General features: G+C 45.0%; 1 protein-coding gene across 2 annotated transcripts in view; it reads right to left on the reverse strand.

Moving 5' to 3' along the window:
• CELSR2 (cadherin EGF LAG seven-pass G-type receptor 2) overlaps window positions 1–15,131 on the reverse strand; it is a 110,913-nt gene that overhangs the window by 48,196 nt on the left and 47,586 nt on the right. For both annotated transcript variants that reach the window (XM_053392861.1, XM_053392860.1), the window contains exon 3: window positions 7,800–8,022. In XM_053392861.1, the coding sequence (XP_053248836.1) occupies window positions 7,800–8,022 (223 nt within the window). The remainder of the gene's footprint in view (window positions 1–7,799; window positions 8,023–15,131) is intronic.

A 15,131-nucleotide genomic window follows, 5' to 3' on the forward strand; every position in this document is an offset into this window, starting at 1 on the left:
CACCGTGGCTGGCAGCCATTGACAGCCCTGCCGTCCATGAATTTGCCCAATTCTCTTTTGAAGCTATCAAAGTTGGGGGCATCACTACCTCCTGGGAGAGCAAGTTCCATACTTTAACTGTGTGATGAAGCACTTTCTCTTATCTGTCCTGAATCTTCTGACATTCAGTTTCATAGGATTTTCATGAGTTCTAATGTTATGAGAGAGGGAGAAAAACTTCTCTATCTATCCACATTCTCTACGCCATGAATAATTTTATAAATTTCTACCACGCCGCCTCTTTTCTCTTAAATGATAGGGCCATTGGCCACTGCTCCTTATCAGGGCCGCAAAATTGGCTTCTCGTCTGAGCACGGCAGGCCTTCCCCTCCCTGGTGACTATACTCTGTGTTGCTCTTGTGGGCTGATTTCATTACAGGCTGTCAGCACTTGGCAGCCCCCCCCCCCCGTCCCCCATCACAGTAGTGTGACAAGTATGCAGAGCAAATCGGGGAGCTCCAACTAACCCTTGTCCAGGGACAAAGAGGCCTTGGCTGGCTGGCTCTTTTGTGCTTGGCTAACAATAGGGATGGAGCTGCAGGGATTATGGACTGGGCAAAGCCGCGAAAAAGGAGGGAACGCTCTGTGTTACCATCAGCATAACCCAAGTGCATGCTGCCTGGATAAAACCCTTTGCCAAGAAACATCCTATCTATGGAAAAAAGAATGGGAAATGAGGCTTACCAATGATAAAACCTTTGCTGGGCTTCCCCCTGGAGGAGGTTCCTTTCCGGGTGTTGTTAGTAGAGAGATGTTGATGATAGGAGAGGAAAACACTGGGCAGTGACTGCTGTGTCCCTTGTTTCCAGCCTGCACTAGAGGTCTGGAAAAGTTCTAAAGTGATCAGGTGCTGGAAAGTGAGCGGTGGGATCCCCACAACCCCTGGCAGCAAATAAAAGATGTGTGGCAGCTCCCCAGGTCAGCACTTTATCACAAAGCTAGACTAATCCTGGGGAAAGTAGCTACCTTTGTACAGAGGCCAGACCTGCCCTTCACTGTCATGATGAGGCTGGCTGTGCAAACAGTTCCACAACTATGGGCAATATAACCATCTTCATGTGGATAGGTAGGAGCCTAAGGCAAGGGGCCATGCATCCCTGGCATGTATGCGCTACGTAATGTAACATCAAGAAATTTAACATCAGGAAATGACTCTTGTGTGTATGAGATGTCCCTGAGGAACAGGTGCTCCTCTCTTCCATTCTTTCATCCCAGTCCCTTTGATACGCTTTCACAGTGAGGCAGGCACACGCGTGTTAACATGCATAGGTAAAGGTAAAGGGACCCCTGACCATTGGGTCCAGTCGTGACTCTGGGGTTGCGGCGCTCATCTCGCTTTATTGGCCGAGGGAGCCGGCGTACAGTTTCCGGGTCATGTGGCTAGCATGACTAAGTCACTTCTGGCGAACCAGAGCAGCGCACGGAAATGCCGTTTACCTTCCCACTGGAGCAGTACCTATTTATCTACTTGCACTTTGACGTGCTTTTGAACTGCTAGGTTGGCAGCAGGGACCGAGCAATGGGAGCTCACCCCGTTGCGGGGTTTCGAACCGCCAACCTTCTGATCGGCAGGTCCTAGGCTCTGTGGTTTAACCCTCAGCACCAAACATGCATGCCCTCCCTCAAATAATAAAGGGGAAACAACTCTTCTCCCTGCTCTTCCATTCAAGGGCACATGCTTCCCAGGAAGAAGGGATGCCAAGGCAATCTGCCAAGTTCAGCTCTTGACACAGATACAGTTGTTTTGCTGGTGCAGACAATTATCTCCTCCTGGCTTTTGTTAGATTGTCAAATTTACATTCCGTCGGAGGGCAGGGAATGGCAACTAGGTGTGCAAATCCTTGTACAAGTTGGGTGGCGGATGTGGAGGGGAAGCAGGGGTTGCATTGCATGCAGGAGCATACCTCTCAGTGTGGGGGCATCTGCTAGCATGATGCATAGTCTCAATGGAATGAGCACTCTGATGTACAGTTGCGCACGCATTGCCATCCACAACTGCACATGCGCAACTACAGAATCGTCTGCTGTATGGTCTACACAACAACCCTCCTGGTGTTAAAAGTTTAAAAGACTTTTTTAAAATTCTAGCCAAATTTAAATGCATTTTAAAAACTTTTAATGCAAGCTTATGGAGTTTTGTACTGTGGTCTTTACCATATTTTCACTGCCGCTGTTTTACTGATATAATTGATTTGTACTCTGGTGCACTTCATTTCGTGCCATACGCCACTAATCTTAGCAGAAAAGCAGCACAGAAATACGAAACTAAACAAAACTGAAAAAAGAGCAAGGCAATATAAAATCGAAATTGTGATACAGCCAGCCATAGTTCACATCAGTTTGTTGCAAGTGTTTCCACTGCAGGAGCAGAGGGACAGGAACCCCACGTGATCAGCAGTTATTTGGAAAAACTAGATCAAAGAAACTCTACGGACTTTTCATGGAAAAGCATAATGGAAAACCCTACAGAAGTAAAGTGACAGGTTTTGCACACCTTGTGCCCAGAGGTATTCCAGATTATTATTGCTAGCTTCATGTTTGAATTGGAACTTCAACCTGTTTCTTTTTAAATCTGCTCTCTGCATGAACAATGGAAAGAAACTTTTAATTTGAATCTCCATTGTTAAAGATGGTGGGAGGAATTCAACATGGAGCTAGAGCAATTGTTCTGTCACAGCACAAGCATTTCCACTTGCCAGACAGAACAATCCACCCCTCTCCTTCCCCTGCACACTGTTCTTGAGTTCTCCTGACCCCAACCAATGTCAGAGCTCCAGCGGTGGTAAAGGCAAAAAGGGGGCAGACTGCAGGCATGTCAGGGTGGGATCAAGGGTAGGCAGGGGTCTCTGTTCTCCGCCCTATGGTATTCTGTAGGGTGCAGTGCCACAGGCAGAATGATCCCAGGTGATCTAAGTGGTCCTACAGCTCTATACAGGGCCACGTGGTTTTTCAAGGAACCTGGTCCTGGGTTGTTCAGGTCTTTATATGTTAAACATGATCTGGAACAAACGTAGCTGATCAGCAGCCAGAGAAGTGCGTTCTGCACAGGTATAATATGATGCAGCATTCTAGATCAGGCTTCCTCAACCTACAACTCCCATGATCCCTAGCTAGCAGGACCAGTGGTCAGGGATGGTGGGAATTGTAGTCTCAAAACATCTGGAGGGCCGAGGTTGAGGAAGCCTGATCTAGATCATTCCCAAGAAAAGCTCCACACAGAGCACATTGCAGCAGTCCAGTTGTGAGGTAACCAATTCATGAATCTCAGTGGCCAGGAAAAGGATGCCGTTGGTGTACCAACCTCAGCTAGCAACAGCTGTTCCTCACCACAGAGGTTACCTGAGCCTCAAGTGACAAAGATGGATCTAGGAATGGCCCCCAAGTATGTGTCTGTTCCTTCACAAGGAGTGCACTCCTCTCAAGAACCGATGAATTCCCCAACTCCTGGAACTGAGAACCACTCACCCACAGTCTCTATCTTACTCTTGTCCAGACCACCAATGGATCCAGGCACTGGTTCAAAAAAGTCACAGGCTCTCCTGCTTCAGAAGCAAGAAGGAAGTATAGCTGGATGTCAACAGCATCCTGATGACACTATGCCTCAAATCACCTAATGTTGCTCCCAGCGACTGCCTATGGAATAGGTTTGGTTCTCCGTTCAGTGTAAGTAAGTTATTTGTTGTGTAATTATTTTGTAATCACTGGAATTATTTTTGCTTTACACTCTATAATATTGTACAATACAGCTTCTTCATCTTCTTTCCCCTCCCATTCTAATAAACAATTAGCACTAATTGCATATTAGCATGGGAGGGGAAAAAGAAAAGAAGAAGGAGCAGCACCATACCATGTCTCACAGAAGCCACAAATAATTTGGCTGTAGGAGGTGATAATAACAATCAGGCGGAGGATATTCCATCTTTGTCTCTCGCAAAATGGAAAGATATTTTTCTTCCTGAGATTAAACCTCTGGAGCAAAGTACTAAGCAGAAATTAGAAGTTTCTGATTAAAAAAATAAATCAAAAGATCATGCGACCAATACTGAATCTAAAACAGATGCAACCTGTGCTCTTTTTTTCCTAAAAAAAATGTTTAGGGGTACTCTCGTTTTCCTACTCATATTGAAATACTGCCCCTCAATGAAGCCAATCTTAGATTCACAAAATGTTTAGGGGTATGCGTCCCCCTGCGTCCCCCCAGAAAAAAAGCACTGGATGCAACAGAAGAAGGCAGGCATCCAATGTTGAAAAGAATCAGAATAGTAGGGAAGGCGTATGTTTAGGACAAAAATTTAAAGTTAAGAGTAAACCATTATTAAAATTTCTGAGCAAGGTGAAGAGTTGGTGAATAAGCACTGCAAGGATGATTCCTTTGTTGATTTTAATTACAGTGGTACCTCGGGTTACAGATGCTTCGGCGGCGCGGCGGCAGCGGGAGGCCCCATTAGCTAATGTGGTACCTCAGGTTAAGAACAGTTTCAGGTTAAGAACGGACCTCCGGAACGAATTAAGTTCTTAACTCGAGGTACCACTGTACTTATTGGGTGGGATTTAATGTCACACCCCATAAACAAATGTGAGACACTTTCATTCTGCTGCTCACAAGCTTTGGATTTGCATTCTGTCTACACTCTGGAGCTAGCTTATCTGAAAGCACATTCCAAGGTCAATTTCAGCGAGGTCAACACATAGCCTGAACACAAGCAGTGTACCTCTTCAAATAATGATGATGATGATAGCCTTGGTTACTATCTTTCCCTGCTTACACAACAGAAGTCACATAAGCAATGGCTACCTCACCCAAATCCTTGGGTTTTCAAAAAGATAGGAGGTGGAGGCATATAGGTGTGTAAGATATCTATCTATCGATATCTATCTATCATCTCTCTATCTCTTTGCCTCCCTTGCTTCTGGCTCTACCCACGTCACCTCCTGAGACGCTGAAGAGAAGCAAGAGCATGGAGGTGCACAAGGAGGCCTCTCTTCAGCCCCTTCAGCCTCTGTCCAAGAGATGCCTTCATAAGGGCTCTAACTGCAACTTTAAGGAAGAGCTGGATAGCTCAGTTGGTTAGCGTGTGGTGCTGACCACGCCAAGGTTGCAGGTTCGGGGCAGCTGCATATCCCTGCATTGCAGGGGGTTGGACTAAGGTTCATGATGGCTTCCCTGATTACATGGTTCTTTACCTTAACCCAAAGCTGGGATAGTTCAGTTGGTGAAGCATGAGACTCAGGACTGTGAGTTTGTGTCCAACATTGGGCAAAGGATTACTGAGCACTGCAGAGGATTGGACTAGATGACCAACTCATGGTCACTTCCAACTTTACAATTCTATGAAAGCCTGTCCTCCCCATGATCTGGGATACATATAGCAAAGGGACAGATGGAGCGTTATTGAAAAATCTCCTGTTCCATCCTTGTTCATGGCATGCAAAAGAGAATTCTTGCCTGCTTGATTTTTGTAGATTTGGAAGCATCAATTATTCTTTTTAAAGAAAAATCCAGCTTGTGCGATTTAGTTTTTCTTCATTCAGTAATACCCACATACCACACTGCTGTACAGTAAAAAGGATGAAGGGGAAAACCTTCTGTGTTATTATTTTCAGCTTAGAGGAGTCAGAACATCTGGTTCATAATCAAATGGGGAAGTTTTTTTCTGAGGGAGAAGCCTGGGGCCAGAGGAGACTCTGCTGTCTCCATAGAGAGCAGGTTAATTGTTCCATGCTGGCAGCAGTGAGAGTACTGGTATTTTTAGTTGTCAGATGAGAGAAGGAGTGCGAATGTTTTTCTCATTGAGACCTAGCAACTTGAAATTTGAACCTGACTGGAATTTCCTTCACCGGGCAAAACTGAAACATACAACCTGTTTCACCACAGGCTGTTTATTCAAAGAACTGTTTGGCAGAATTCAGACTTGGTGATGGATGGCTTGCCTTGTCAGATTTTGCCTGACTTGTCGCCAGAAAACAGACTCTGGAGATTACTTTCCAGCTTCAGCAGATAAATATTAATTAAAGGTACTTTTCGGCTTCAGCAGAGAAATATGAATTACAGGTAGGGTGGGAGCCTTTTAAATTATCAATTTCCCAGAAAAGGAAAACTGTTTGCATGCACACCCAAGAGGAAGGAATCCTCTTTCTACAATGATTAGGAGCTCTGAAGATACCGGGTGGCGGCGGTAGGTCTTCTTCCTCTTAGGCTGTGCACACACACTCCCCTTTACTCTGAATCTAGTGCACTCCCACCACCGGTTTGTGAAGCAGTGTCAGCCGTATTCCAGACCTATCCTGTAGTATCTTGAGAAATGCTGCTGTTTGATGCATTTTGCCCTAAACCATCTATACTCTGGAGCTGGGGGAGGAGAGGGCAGAGGGTGAAGAAGGAGCCCTTTCCCCATCCTTTGGGCCCCCTGGGAAACTCAACAAACCTATTGTGCCTGGAGATGGGTGTGGAGGTTGTGGCTGGGTGGGACACAGCTGCGGGCAGCCTGAGGAAATGTCATCCATTTTGGGCCTGCCCATGAGGGGTGTGCCTGGGGTGGGGGCCTGGGTTGATGTCCAGGGGCTCTTCCCATTGTGGGACTTTTGTGGGTGACCTGGGAGTTTGTTGGACCCTGGGTGAGAACCTGGAGGCAGAGAGGGAAGGGTACATCAGAAGGGAAATGAATTGTTATTGATTTTTATATATTAGTAACTTTGTATTAATGTAACCCTTTTATATGTAACTCTGCATTTTTGAAATATTTTGTTTAAGTTGTCTGCTTCAGTTTTTTTGTACCCTGATTAGAGGTATTTCTTATATTTTAAGCGGTATAGAAATTAAATAATCAATAATCAATCCATCAACCAGCTTCAATCCCATCTGAAAACATAAACCATATGAAGACATCCATGCCTTCTCTTCCCACTGGCGTGGACAGACAGCTGCAGACTTGGGGACACATCCAGCCATATTGCTATGTACAATGATGTCCAAACGAGATTTCAAATGCAGCGCGGTGGTGAACAAGCTTGCAGTGTTTTAAGCTGCTAATGTACACACAGCCTTAGCGAGCACCCACACTTTCACCTAATCTGTATTTTGATCATACTGTGTACTGATTTGTTCCCCAGATCTGCGAGCTTTTTTTCTTTGTTCTGTGGTATTCCTTGTAAAAATCTAATCTTACCCACTGAACTTGAAGCTCAGTTAAGCAAAATCTCTCTTCATATTTTCTGTGCATCGGATAAGAGCTGATTCAGGGGGTAGGAGAGGATTTTTGCAAGGTGCAGCCACAGAACAACAATAAAAGCTCTCAGACCCGGGGGAATTAATTGGTACATGGTTCAATCAAAATACAGGTCAAGTAAAAGTGTAGATGAGCCCCCAGTCTTCTTCCCTGGGATTTTCCTGAATACATTTATTTTAGTTTTGCTTTTTTAAAGAATAAGAAAAAGAAAACTTGCATAGAATAGTGGCAAACAGGGGCGCAAATCAGGAAATCCCATTTGAATCTTGCCTCTGCCACGATCTCACTCAGTAGGTGATGTGAGTCAAGTTACTCCCTGTGTAGTTATGCCTACGCTATATGACATGTGTGGGTTTCTAAATGTCAAAATAAAATAGATTAAAAAAAATAACTGGTAGCAATAAATGCAGCAGAGGTGTCCCAATGCCTCCTAATCCAGAGTGCTACAAAGAGCAAAATGATGTTTGGGGACATGGCAGCTTCTGCCCTGGACTCCGCCCCAGACCCCCGGCCCCAAAGCCAAGTGCTACTTACGTGAGGGCGATGGTGAAATGGAATCGCTGTCGCAGTCCCTTGAAGGTGAGGAAGGAGTGGGCTGGGAAGCTGCGGGTGCTCATCTGGCAGTAGGGCTTCTCATAGTCTCCTGACAGGCAGTCACACTTGAACCCGCCCACCAGGAGATTGACGCAGGTGCCGCCGTTCTTGCAGACCCCCGGGGTGCAGCGACCCAGGCGGGAGTTCACCTCGCAGTTCTCCCCTGCAGCAGAAGCAGAGAGCACCCATCAGTAGCTTCAACACAAATATACAGGAGCTTCACCACGCAGGCCCCAACCTTCTCATGGACAGGAAAGGAAACAGTTCAAAGCAGCTCCAGGCCAACCAACATTGAGGGATGCAGTGCAGGGCCCTCTGGAAGGATGTGCGTTGATGCTCACAGGCTGCCTATGGACAGACCCTTGCTAGGTAACTCATAAAAAACTGCTGAAGTGCAACATGCTTTAAAACCTTATCTTTATTCATCGTCACCAGAGCCCCATGGGATGGGTCATTAATATTCCCATTTCACATACTGGGAACTAAGAGACTAAGAGGATAAGTTCCCAAGGCCAATCAATGCATTTCATGGCTCAGCAGGGATTTGAAGCCGGCCCGTCTCCAGAGGGCCAGTCCACCAAATGCTCCACCAACTTGCAAGATGAGCAGCAGAGGCAGCAGGCAGAGCTGCACAAAGGGGGCAGCAGAAGCATCCAGACAGAAATAAGGAGCAGCAGGGAAGAGACTCAGCGAGAGCATGACCAGGAAGAGTTTAATGGTGTTATCCTATGCAGCACTGAAAGCTGTGGGACTGACTTCTAAGTAAGAATGCTTAGGGTTGCCCTCTAGAGCTGCACTCTTAACCAGACTTGCTATGAAGCCCACTGAGCTTGCTGGGGCTCATTTCTCAGTCAAGATGCTCAGGATTATGCTCTGCATCTGAGCGCATCATTGAGAAATACATTATCCCTCCTCACCACAGCCTCTCCAGCCACTGTTTGCCCCAGAACAGGGCTGGCCAAAATATTGATTTATCACCCAAAACCATTTTGAAGTCCATATCATGATATCGGTTTCAGAATTTTTGACCTGGCAATATATCGCGAATCATGATGTGGGTGTGGGTGAGCAATGCAAAAATCACAATTAAGAAAACCGTGAAGCCGTCCAGTGCTTCTATCGATTCCTGCAGCCCCTGTTAATTCTTCCAGCTCTGCTCTTCCCTGCCTCCTGCAGGGACAGCAAATCACAAGAGCAAAAATCACGATGCAGGAAAACCATGAAGCCAGCCAATGCCTCTACATGGCTCCATCCTTATTTCAGACATTGTGATATATTGTACTTTGCAATGTTTAGCTGGTGATATACCACAATGTTGAAAACCAGATATTGCCCAGTCTTATTCCAATAATAATAATAATAATAATAAATTTTATTTATATCCCGCCCTCCCCAGCCGAAGCTGGGTTCAGGGCAGCTAACAACAATAAAACAATACAAAACAATACAATTCCAGAAGGAAACGGTCATGAGTTTCCTGATGTCATGTTTGCTTACGTCCTAAATGGGAGGGATCCCAAATTTTGGGGGTTCATAGTTAATAAAGCTTTGGGAGGGAGAAAAAGTTTCCCCAAAGACAGATGCTGCAGGAGGCAGCATTTTTTACATAAGAGAAGGCTGAGGAGAAAGAGAAAACCAAAAGTAGGGATTTGCTGGAAAGTACCTGTGAAATAGGACACGTATCACTGAATCACAGTATGTATGATTTTGAAACCTTCAATACAAGAAGCTTCTGGTATCACTGGGGTTGTCTAATACAGGCAACTGGGTGTTTAACCGTGCCTTTGGAGATAGGGAAAGAAGTATGGTAAGTTGAGGGGTTTGTCCCTATAAGGGGCAATTGCGAAGAACCAGATCAAACCTTTCAACTGCTGGCAATAAAAAATAATCTGAGATGCAACAGCTTTGGTGTTGCAACAAAGATGCTCATGGGCTGATGAGAGATGACAGCCAAGCACTCAGGTGGTTATTCTTCCTTTTTAATTAATTCACCTGTCAAAGCTTTTAATACAGCAATTATGCAGGGAGGCCCCCCAAAAGCTCAAGGCCATGGTCCTGTCCTCAAATCTAAACCTGTGATTCAAATCAGCAAAACAATAGGTGTTGGCCTCAGGATGAAGCCATCACAAAATGTGGATGTGTACATCATTCATAGCCCTGTTGAGGCATCTATCTTCCTGGTTAAAGCAACATACAATGGGAAAGTTTGAGAGAAGCGTGCTAGCTCTGCCCCCCACTGCCCTTCACAAGTTGGGGGGGCAACGCACAGGAACACAAAACAAATGGAGCAGGCTCTCCACTGCAGGTGCTTCCCACCTGAACTCAAGGAGGGAGACAGGGCAATGCTAGCACCCCCATCTCCTTCTCCCACCCTCTCTGTGTTGTTATTGAAGTTGGTTACTCTAATGACAAATGTTAACATGTAATCATAGAATTGTATCATCCAGTCAAACCCCCAGCAATGCAGGAATATGTCCCGTATGGGGATCAAACTTGCAACCTTGGCATTATCACCATGCTCTAACCTACTGAGCTATCCAGTGCTGACATATTTACTTTGCTATTTTGTTTTACTATTGCATTGATGTTCCAACTTTTCTCCAAGTTAGCGAAAGCAACATACATGGCTCTTCCCACACTCCAATTTTAACACAACAGTCCTGTGAGGTAGGTCAAGCTGAGAGAGACTTGGCTGGCCCAAGGTCATCCAAAGAGCTTCACAGCTGAGGGGGATTTGAACTCTGGTCTCCCAGGAAATAATTCAACACTCAAACCACAACACTATATTCTTTTCATTATTTAACTCTTCTCTATAGCCAGAATGGCTAAAATCATACAAGGGCTTGTGAGCCCAAGGGCTGGAGTTCTTTAGGACAGTATCAAAGATCTTAAGAACTAGCTCAGCTTGGAACTCTTAATCTCAGGGTTGTGGGTTTGAGCCCCCTGTTGGGCAAAAGATTCCTGCATTGCAGGGAGTTGGACTAGAGGACCCTCGTAGTTCCTTCCAACTCTACAACTCTATGATTCTTGAAGTTAACAGTTTTGATATCAGTTTATACTTTATCCCAGAGGCTAACCTGAGTTTGGTTGTGGCTGGAACTTATCACTAAAGCAAAATGAAAAATTAGCAGACAAATTAGAAGCTCATCTTAACACCATCTGGACAGAAATATATAGTCCCCGCCTTTTGACAAAGTGTTCTGTGTGCAAACACACATATATTCATATGCATACATATTATGGGAAGTATCTTTAAATGTTCTATTTTCTCCATCTCCTTTCTTGGGAGCCATTCTTAGGAATGAAAGGGGTTATAAAAATGATTTTATAAACGGAACTGTCCTTTTCTGACCTCACTTTGTCCACAAATTCAGGTTTGGGCCTGAATTGTAAGAATGTAAACCTTGGACAGCAAGCTGAGTTAGCACCGCTCAGTCTAATTTCCCAGAGTTCTGGAAAATCCCGCCTGCTTTGGTGAAAACGTTGACTAGTCAAAAGGTTTGCAAATGTAGCCGGCTCTGATTGAAAAGAACAAAGATGCCCCACCAGCACACATGCAGCCTGCTTTGATAATCGTGGAAACTGCTTAACAGTGGGATCACATCTTCAAAGAAACAATGCTCACTTCCAAATCATGTGTTATTGGAAAGAAAACCCTCTTCCCCTGTGTTGCTGGCAATAAAGAGGACTGATATATTAGGCAGCTTCTTATTTTAATGTGGTTTACACTCATTTCCAGGTTCCCAGGGCAAGGGGTGGTTTGGAGATACTGCAGGAGACCATGGGGTTAAAAAGCAAGGCCTGGCAGCAGAAGAGGGCAAAAGCTGAAATTAGAAGGGGACAGACTTTCATGGTATAGTGCCAAGCAAGCCAAACTTATAATTTGCAAACCACAAATCTTAAAAAGATTTTTCCCAAGAGTGAGGAGGAGGAATCAGAAGATTCTGCACATAGATAGCAGGCATTCATACTTTTGTATTCATTGATTTGCCACTGCCACATAAGCCATAACAGTAACCACAATTCAGATTAGTCTGTATAGATTAAGCTACTTTGCATATCTTTGTTTAATTTGCATAGTTCATTCTGCTTCTACAAGCGGAGGTGGGGGAACAGGCAGCTGAGCCTGGCACCAAAGCCTCACAACCTGTAGACGAAATCTGAAATTGAGCCCCCTCCTCCAGCTTCTGGGATTTCATTAGGCATTGCCCACACACTGTCAAGCCTAGCTATGTAGCCATAAGGGCTGAAACTCTCCCCCCAATTTTTCTTCTAAGTAAGGTTAAGTCGTCCCCCACCCCACCCCGAATGCTGAATAGTGTGGCATCGCAAAATAGACTCAGATTCACCACTTCCTAAATGATAACTTAATTATCATTTCCTATCATCTGCACCCATTGTTCTTTGTCACATCCACAGCAAGTCTAGAGAGCATTTGTTCTCTCCCACTCTTCCTTCTTGGATCCTTTTTTTACAATATCTGAGAATTCCAACACGCTTTCTGCTAATCATTTGTTTCTCCTGAGGGTACACCCTTCCCTTCAGCCGTCTCTTTAAATATGATTTGCCTGTTAAGACTCTCTGTAATCTTCAAAGCTTTCTTTTAAATCCCTTCCAGTTTGTCAACATCTCCCTTTCCCTCTCTTTTACTGCTGTGTTCAGACCAGAGAAGACGACTCCAACAAGTGAGGGAGGAATGAAGAGAAGCTGGGTTCTTCTGAATGGAGGTTGCCCACTGACTCCCATCGAGAAGGACATGTTTGCACAGGTCTTAAAGTCCTGTGTTTTAGTCTGAGCCTATGCATATATACTTGGCTTTAAGTTCCACTCAGCTGAATGGGGACTTGGGATATATTCCCAAATCAGTGTGCCTAGGATTACATGCTTTAATACGGGTTTGCAATTTAGGCAAGATTCCCAAGAGACATTGTAATACTGCAGTGGTAAGGGAATCCCCATGCCAACATCCCACCTTTTGTCACTAGGCTTCTGTCACACTCCAAAATCCTCTATCAGATGTCATCGGACCAACCTGGGACCATCGTTTGTTTTTTTAATTTATATGTCCAAATTTCCCCTCTATTTGTGATCAGATCCAAAGAAGGACAGAGCTCTTGCATCTTTAACTGATGCATAGAAGAGAGGATTTTGAGTGTTGCAGCTTCTCTCCTTGCTATATTGCAAGCTGTAGCAAACAACTACCGGTATTCCTTTTCCTCAATGCCTGTTAAAGTGAAATGAGCTCTCTCCCCATTGGCCTCTGATCTCTCCTTATCAACTTTCTCTTTTAAAAAGAAAACTTGCATACACACAAAAAAAAACCCCCAGTGATGATGCTACTGGTGCAACCCACCTTACATCAGGGTGCAACCCACTGTAGGTAATAGCCAATGCCCTTAAGAGAATATATGAGTAAATCAGTGTGATCTGTGGACTACAATGAACTGCTTCAATCTTATCTTGGCTTATTAAGTCAAAGCATGCATGAGCCTTTTGCTTGTTTGTGAAGCCTCTTCACCGCACCCTTCATGTGCATTACAATCAATACAGGAAGCCTCTAATTAATCATAGTTTCCCAAAGTTCAAAGTGGAGAACTAGGGTTAGAGCATCAAGCTATTATATTAAAATAACTTTACACTGTGGTATAATATCCAGATTTGCTCTGAAGCTGGTAAACCACAGTTTCCCAGTTTGAATGAAATAGGAAACTGCGGTTAATTAAAGACTTCCAGGTTTAATCTGCCCTCCTGCCAAAGGGAGGAGCAAAGAAGCTGCTTGCATAAGCAAGGATCTTGTGCACATCTGAGCTTAATAAACTGAGATAAGATCATCCAAACATCGCTGAGGGTGAGTGCAGTGCTATCTACAGTTAGTGATGAATTACCAATTTGGGAGTGGTCACAGGAACCCAGCTTCATTATGTACACACTATGGAGCAGAGCTTTCAAAAGTCATTGTATTGTTTCAGAGATTGGCAAGTTCCATGCCTTTGCTGAAGAAGCTACACACCTCACCTGGGTTGGGCAAAGAGAGCAAATGTTCCACCCGAACACTGGGAGACCTGCAAATGTATCTTCTATGGCTGCAGTACGTCCAGAGACGCACAGCATGCACATAATGAATAACTTTGGCTGAGATCCAGAAAATGCAGTATCATCACTTGGTCCTGATGAAATCACTGGAACGTACTCAGGCATACATGCGCTCAGGCCTCCAGATAAAAGTTATGAAATCTCCTTGAAGCGCAAAATGAACAGGGAGCACCTGAAGTGGAAGCAAGCCTTAAAGGGAGTTTCTAGGAGCTCTTCTAAAGGTTTCTGATTATGTGACGCAACAGACCGACAGACTGCAGAGACAGCATCTTGTTGCTGGTCTGCAAAACCCCAGGCTGGCTTGCGGGGATAATTTAATAGAAACTTGGAGATCCTGCTGTTCCATCCCAAAGGCACATTGTTAAGCTGCATGGGCATTTTGCAAGGAAGGAAGGAAGGGGTCAAATTCCTGCTTAGGAAAAAGAAAAGGAGTTGCTACAAAAATCTACACTAAGTGGAGCAACAGCTTGTGTTCATGTTAAAGGAGAGGGATCAGCAACTGGAGGCCTCCTGGCCAAATTCAGTCCTACAAGGTATATTAATTGGCCCCCTTGCTGCGACCCGAGATGCAAAGAAAGTGTGTGGAGGACAGGGATTACAACATTACTTGTAGATCTGCTCACCACCCTCCCTCCTGAATGCTGTTTTTGCAAGTAATAAACATGGTAAAGGTAAAGGGACCCCTGACCATTAGGTCCAGTCATGGCCGACTCTGGGGTTGCAACGCTCATCTCGCTTTATTAGCCGAGGGAGCCGGCGTACAGCTTCCGGGTCATGTGGCCAGCATGACTAAGCTGCTTCTGGCGAACCAGAGCAGTGCACGGAAACGCCATTTACCTTCCTGCCGGAGTGGTACCTATTTATCTACTTGCACTTTGACGTGCTTTCAAAATGCAAGGTTGGCAGGAGCTGGGACTGAGCAACAGGAGCTCACCCCGTTGTGGGGATTTGAACCGCCGACCTTCTGATCGGCAAGTCCTAGGCTCTGTGGTTTAACCCACAGCGCCACCCAACTTTTTAATCACATGACTTTTTATCAAAAGAAGCATTTGCTGCAAAAGGAGCTAAGCTGGGAAAGTTCCTCCCAGTAGTGCATGGCTAAAGGCAGCAGTGCTACAAACCTCTCCAATGCCAGGCATCAAAGACTTGTGCATAGGGATTCAGGAGTTATGGTGACTA

This window comes from Podarcis raffonei, chromosome 6 (assembly GCF_027172205.1).
Source record: "Podarcis raffonei isolate rPodRaf1 chromosome 6, rPodRaf1.pri, whole genome shotgun sequence".
NCBI lineage: Eukaryota > Metazoa > Chordata > Lepidosauria > Squamata > Lacertidae > Podarcis > Podarcis raffonei.